This window comes from Cebus imitator, unplaced genomic scaffold, assembly GCF_001604975.1.
Source record: "Cebus imitator isolate Cc_AM_T3 unplaced genomic scaffold, Cebus_imitator-1.0 Scaffold280, whole genome shotgun sequence".
Classification (NCBI taxonomy): Eukaryota; Metazoa; Chordata; class Mammalia; order Primates; family Cebidae; genus Cebus; species Cebus imitator.
In genome coordinates this window covers 682,187-689,225 of record NW_016107595.1, presented here as the reverse complement: position 1 = coordinate 689,225, position 7,039 = coordinate 682,187, and the positions used below count along the sequence as shown (strand labels likewise).

The 7,039-nt window shown below is 49.3% G+C and overlaps 1 protein-coding gene across 1 annotated transcript in view; it reads right to left on the bottom strand.

Annotated features, from left to right (window-relative positions):
* The window catches only part of TMEM38A (transmembrane protein 38A), a 30,839-nt gene that overhangs the window by 7,543 nt on the left and 16,257 nt on the right, over positions 1 to 7,039 (bottom strand). The window contains exons 2-4 of the mRNA XM_017501198.2: positions 3,404 to 3,560; positions 2,984 to 3,168; positions 403 to 490 (exon numbers count right to left, since the gene is read on the bottom strand). Coding sequence (XP_017356687.1) covers positions 403 to 490; positions 2,984 to 3,168; positions 3,404 to 3,560 — 430 coding nt within the window. The remainder of the gene's footprint in view (positions 1 to 402; positions 491 to 2,983; positions 3,169 to 3,403; positions 3,561 to 7,039) is intronic.

Sequence of the window (7,039 nt, the reverse complement as noted above, 5' to 3'; positions counted from 1 at the left end):
GGGTCTTGGATGCTGCCACCTGGCCTTGCCCACTTACCTCCAGATATGCTCCCAATGCACACTGCATGCCCCATGCTCTGTGCCCTGACCCCACACACCCGGCAGCATTGCTGCTCTTCTGATTTGACAGTTGGCAGAGATGCTGGCCTCTGTTGGGAGGCTCCTCCTTGGCCAGTGAACTCCTGCTCACCCTTCAAAACCCCAATCAGGTATAGCCTCTTGCTGCAGCTCCGCCCTCCCCAACCTCCACATGGAGCAGAGCTATGCTTTGAGCTTCCCCAGCCACTCTGAAAGGCAGAGCCAAGGGCTGAGGCCTCTCTAAGTTATCAGTAGTATCCACCTCAAGGTCAGGCACCCAGACATACAGGAAGGATGGAGGGAGAGGTAGGGTGGGATACTCACAAAGACATATGCAGGATCTCGTTGGTCTCTGGCTTCCAGATCCCTCGAAGCAGCTGCTCAAAGTTGGACATGAGGGCGACACCAGAACCTACAGGACAGGGGGCTTCTGAATAAGCTCACCACCCCCAGGTCTCCTTTTCCTCTTGGTTGAATTCCCAAGGAAGCAGTCTCTCCACTCCCGAAGTCTTCTCTAGAGGGACACTGAGCCTGGGGGTGTATGATCATCAGCTGCAGGTGGGGAAACTGGGCTGAGAGAGGACAAAGCCTTGCTGAGGGTCACATGGCAAATTCAGAGCAAAAGCCACCTGAAGGAATCAGTCATGTCCCCACCTGCAAGGCAGGTCTTTAACCTGGGGTTGCCTGTCTTGATGTCCCTAGTCCAGGACCCCAAGCTATACATGAGGCTTCCAAGGCGGCCCCCACCCCCAGTCTCTCTCCTCCTCAAGACTCCAAGTTCTCAATCTTTCTCAAACCATCCATACTCTAGGAGAGATACTATACCCCTGGGGAATCTGCTCAATAGTAAAAGGTTCCTGGAGAGACAATAAGGAGACTCAAATGGAGATAGAATGGTTAAATTTCTGGAAGAATCTTCCCATTTACCCTAAATGTATTGGTTAAAGAGACTTGGACATCCACTCCAGGAACTGCTGTACCAACTAGGGTGGCTGATATGTACTACTGGACCAGGGAATCGCATCTGGGGCCATTTTGCTCCCAAGGAGGCATCTGGCAATGCTGGGAAACACTTTGAGTTGTCATAACTGGGGAAGGAGCACTACCGGCATTCAGTGAGTGAAGGCCAGGGAGGTGGCTCACCACTGTATAATGCACAGGTTGACCCCACAGCAAGGAGTAACTGAGGACACCATGGCTCAATGGATGGTGATTCTGTATCTTGGCACTTTGTGGGTACCCTTACCTTGTAGGCAGGAAGCGAGGATAAAGTGCCTAGTGGTTTTCAATACTTGCTCAGGCCTTCTCTACCTGCTTTCCTGTTACTCCTTGGCCCACTTCTCCAACTTTTAATGTTGAATTATCTCTTTTTATGTATTTTGGTGCTCTGTTTCTGGGTGCATATATGTTTAAAGGTGCTATATCTTCCTGGTATATTGGCTCCCTAACATTATAAAATGTTCTTTATATATTTTTTTGAGATGGAGTCTCGCTCTGTCGCCCAGGCTGGAGTGCAATGGCGTGCTCTCGGCTCACTGCAGCCTCTGCCTCCCGGGTTCAAGCGATTCTCCTGTCTCAGCCTCCTGAGTAGCTGGCATTACAGGCACGTGGCACCACGCCTGGCTAAGTTTTGTATTTTTAGTAGAGATGAAGTTTCACCATGTTGGTCAGGCTGCTCTCAAACTCCTGACCTCATGATCCACCTGCCTCGGCCTCCCAAAGTGCTGGGACTACAGGCTTGAGCCACCACGCCCGGCCAAAACGTTCTTTATTTCTAATAACATTTTCATTATTACTTTATTCTTTTAGTTTTAATTTTTTAGAGACCGGCTCTTGCTCTGTTGCCTACCTGGAGTGCAATGGCACAATCACAGCTCACTGTAACCCTCAACTCCCAGGTTCAAGTGATCCCTCCACCTCAGCCTCCTTTTTTTTTTTTTTTTTTTTTTTTTTCTTTTGGCTCTAGTACTTGCCACACCTCAGCCTCCTGAGTAGCTGGGACTACAGGTATTAAGCCACCATGTCCAGCTCTGTCTTCTGCACATGAAAGGGTCTGTAGGCTTCACTGGGCTGACAAAAGGGCTATGATCCACAAAAGTTAACAACTTCTATAGCTAGAGCTCTAGAGAAGAAGGGTTTCTTACCCACAGCAATTTTGCTCCCTAGGAGGTGTTTGGTAATGTCTGGAGACAATTTCTTTTCTTTTCTTTTTTTTTTTTTTTTTTTTGAGAGGGAGTCTCACTCTGTTGCCCAGGCTGGAGTGCAATGGCATGATCTCGGCTCACTGCAACCTCTGCCTCCCAGGTTCAAGCGATTCTCCTGCCTGAGCCTCCTGAGTAGCTGGGACTACAGGTGCATGGCATCGCGCCCGGCTAATTTTTGTATTTTTAGTAGAGACAGGGTGTCACCATCTTGGCCAGACTGGTCTCGAACTCCTGACCTCGTGATCCACCCACCTCGGCCTCCCAACATGCTGGGATTACAGGCGTGAGCCACCGGGCCCAGCCTTGGAGACAATTTCTTTTGTCACAGCTGGGGACAAGTGTGCTACTGGCATCTCATGGCTGGAGACCAGGGGTGCTGTTTGACATCTTACAATCCACAGGGCAGCCCCCACCACAAAGAATGACTCAGCCCCACACGTCAGTAGTGCTGCAAGTGAGAAACCCTGCTTTGGCAATACTGACTTTTGTCATTGTCATCACTGTCCTAGCTACCCCTGACAGTAACATTTCTGGAAGAACCTTCCCACTTACCCTAAAGGTATTGGGAGGTTTGGATGCCTAGTCCAACATTTACACCCTTCGCTTGGAGCAATGGCTTTCCCAGCCGGGGGTGCCTGGTAGTACCACTGGACCAAAAGTTCTCCACTGGGGCGATTTTTCATTGTCATCATCCTATTTACCTTTGACCCACCCAGTCGCAATCATGACGAACCACCCGTGGTGGTAGTGGTGATGGGCGTGATGGATGCCCACCGCGATCTTGCGGACTCGCACCACCTCCTTCATGGCCACGAAGATGAGTTTCACAGGCAAGAAGCAGACACACTTGTAGAAGAGGTCCAGGGGGCAGAAGAAAATCAAGTACCTTTTGGGGAGAGAATGCTGAGTGCCAGGGGACGAGCAGACCATGAAGGATGGGGGTAGTGAGCCATGGCAGTGTCAGACACCCCCACCCACAGCGTGCTCAGCCCAGACCAGTGTGGGTTCAGGGCTACCGTGAAGGCTGTTGCATTCCAATGCCTCCAACCTGTCGCCCCCCTGGTGCCCAGATTGTTCGTTCCCGCACCTGGCTCTGCTCTCCCGTGCCCAGCGTGGCTTACCAGACAGCTGAGGCCAGCAGGATGCTGGAGTTGTTGCTGAAGTAATCGATCAGCGGCTCCCCGAGGAGCAGGTCAGCCAGGATGTAGCTCCCGAAGCAATGCAGCATGGCACACAGCCAGGACGCCATCGGGTGGCGCCGGGACAGCTCGACGGCTCCTGGGAGGCACGGGAGTGTCCCCCAGCATCACCAGTGTGCCAAGGGCAGGCTTTACTCCCATACGCTCCAGTCAGCCTATCCTAATCTAGAGCGCCCACCTAACACTGTGCAGTTTCTAAGTTTCAGAGGAGGAACCAAGGCTCAGAGAGGCTGTGTGCATGCCTGAGGTTTCACGGAGGAAACAGAGAGCTGAGTGGGAGTCCTTTCCTCCACACCCAGAGAGGTGGCAGTGATGATGACACTGGCTCACATTTAGGACCCACTAAATCCTCACCAGTGCCCCAGCCAAGTGATGGCTTTGATGATTACAGAAGTCTCCTTATTGTCACGAGGAGACTGAGGCTTGGAGAGATGGGCCAGGCTTGCCGCTGGGAATGCATTGAAATTGCTACTCTGGGCTGGGCGTGGTGGCTCACACCTGTAATCCCAGTACTTTTGGAGTCCAAGGTGGGCAGATCACTTAAGGTCAGGAGTTCAAGACCAGCCTGGATAACATGGTGAAACCCCCATCTCTAAAAATACAAAAATTAGCTGAGAACAGTGGTGCATACTTGTAATCCCAGCTACTTGGGAAGCTGAGGCAGGAGAATCACTTGAACCCTGGAGGTGGAGGCTGCAGGGAGCCGAGATTGCACCACTGCACTCTAGCCCAGGTGGCAGAGCAGGACTCCATCTAAACATACACACACACACACACACACACACACACACACACACAGAAAGAAATAAAAGAAATTCCTTCTCTGACCACAGCTGATCCCAAGATCCCTATGAGCTTATGCTGGTATTCTTTTTTTTTTTTTCGTTTGAGACAGAGTCTCACTCTGTTGCCCAGACTGGAGTGCAGTGGTGCAATCCTGGGTAACTGCAACCTCTGTCTCCTGAGTTCAAGCGAGTCTCCTGCCTCAGACTCCCGAATAGCTGGCATTACAGGTGCCCGCCACCATGCTTGGCTAATTACTGTATTTTTAGTAGAGAAGGAGTTTCGCCATGTGTGCTAGGCTGGTCTCGAACTCTTGGACTCAAGTGAACCTCCTGCCTCAGCCTCTCAAAGTGCTGGGATTATAGGCATGAGCCATCACACCCAGCCTTATGCTGGTATTCTTATACCTGCTGTCTTTAAAAAAATTTTTTTTTAATTTTTTATTACTGTAAAATATACATTATATTTACCATTTTATGCTCGGCACAGTGGCTCACGCCTGTAATCCCAGCACTTTGGGAGGCCAAGGTGGGTGGATCACAAAGTCAAGAGATCAAGACCATCCTGGCCAACATAGTGAAACCCCATTTCTACTAAATACAAAAATTAGCCGGGTGTGGTGGTGCACGCCTGTAGTCCCAGCTATTCAGGAGGCTGAGGCAGGAGAATCACTTGAACCCAAGAGGCGGAGGCTGCAGTGAGCCGAGATCGCAGCACAGAGCTCTAGCCTGGGTGACAGAGCGAGACTCTGTCTCAAAAAATAAAGAAAGAAATAATAAAGATAAATTTACCATTTTACTTTTTTAATTTGTTTTTAGACAGGGTTTCATTCCCATCAGCCAGGCTGGAGTGTAGTGGTGCAATCACAACTCTCTGCAGCCTTGACTTCCTAGGCTCAAACACCCCTCCCACCTCGGCCTCAAAAGTATTTGGGACTACAGGGACGCAGACCAAACACCAGGCTAATATTTTGTATTTTTAAAGGAGGCACGGGGTTTCACCATGTTGCCTAGGCTGGCCTCAAATTCCCGGGCTCAAGCCATCCACCGGCCTTGGCCTCCAAAAGTGCTGGGATTATAGATGTGAGACACCATGCCAGGCCCATTTTATACTTTTTATTTTGTATTTTTTTTGAGATAGAGTTTCGCTCTTGTCACCCAGGCTAGAGTACAATGGCATGATCTCGGCTCACTGCAACTCTGCCTCCCAGGTTCAAGCGATTCTCCTGCCTCGGCCTCCCAAGTAGCTGGGATTATAGGTATATGACACCACATCTGGCTAATTTTGTATTTTTAGTAGAGATGGGGTTTCTCAATGTTGCTCAGGCTGGTCTCGAACTCCCGACCTCAGGTGACCCACCCGCCTTGGCCTCCCAAAGTGCTGGGAGTATAGACATGAACCACCACTCCCAGCCCATTTAAACATTTTTAAGTGTGTAGTTCTATGTCATTACTTTCACATTGTTTTGCCATTATCACCACCATCCATCTCCAAAACCCTTCTAATTTCCCAAACTGAAACCCATTAAACACTTACTCCTGATTCCCTGTCTCAGCCCCTGGCACCCACCATTCTACTTTCTGTCTCTATGAAATTGATGATTCTAGGTGTCTCATAGAAGCGAAATCATACAGAACTTTGTTGTTTTGTGTGCCTTACTGAGCATGATGTCCTCAAGCCTCATCCCCATTGTCGCATGTATTAAGATTTTATTTCCAGGCTGGGCACGGTGGCTCACACTTGTAATCCCAACACTCTGGGAGGCTGAGGCAGGCGGATCACTTGAGCCTGGGTGTTTGAGACCAGCCTGGGCAACACAGTGAGACCCTACCTCTAAAAAAAATTTTTTTTAATTAGCTGGGCATGGTAGCGTGCTCCTGTAGTCCCAGCTACTCAGGAGGCTAAGGGGGAAGGATCACCTGAGCTGGTGAAGTGGAGGCTGCAGTAAGCCATGATCATGCCACTGCACTCCACAGCAAGACCCTGTCTCAAAAAAGAAAAAAAAAAAGGAAAGGAAAGAGGCCAGCCTGGGAAACACAGTGAGACCCCATCTCTACACAAAAATTTTTAAAATTGCCTGGGTATGGTAGCATGCACCTGTAGTCCCAGCTAGTCAGGAGGTTGAGGTGGGAGAATCGCTTGACCCCAAGAGTTTGAGGCTGCAGTAAGCCATGATCACACCAGTGCACTCCAGCCTGGGTGACAGAGTGAGACTCTGTCTCAAAAATAATAAATAGGCTGGGCGCAATGGCTCATGCCTGTAATCCCAGCACTTTGGGAGGCCAAGGCGGGTGAATCACAAGGTCAGGAGATAGAGACCATCTTCGGTTTCATCCAAGGTGAAACCCCGTCTCTACTAAAAATACAAAAAATTAGCTGGGCATAGTGGCAGGTGCCTGTAATCCCAGCTACTTGGGAGGCTGAGGCAGGAGAATTGCTTGAACCTGGGAGGCAGAGGTTGCAGTGACCTGAGATTTCACCATTGCACTCCAGCCTGGGCAATAAGAGTGAAACTCCATTGAAAAAAAAAAAAAAGGAGGTCAGGTTTAGTTCTTAAAATAAGTTCATGAAAACGAAACACTAGGAGTACAGGATTAATGTGTATTAATCAAATCCTTGCATCTTGTATTACTCATTTAAAGCCTTTATAATTTTTATGCTAATATCTTCATAATCTTCTAAGGCCACACCCCAGAATCAGAGTTTGGGTGTCTTCTGCTGTGAACACCTCTTTCATCATATTGGTTCTGTGCTTTTTTTTTTTTTTTTTTTTTT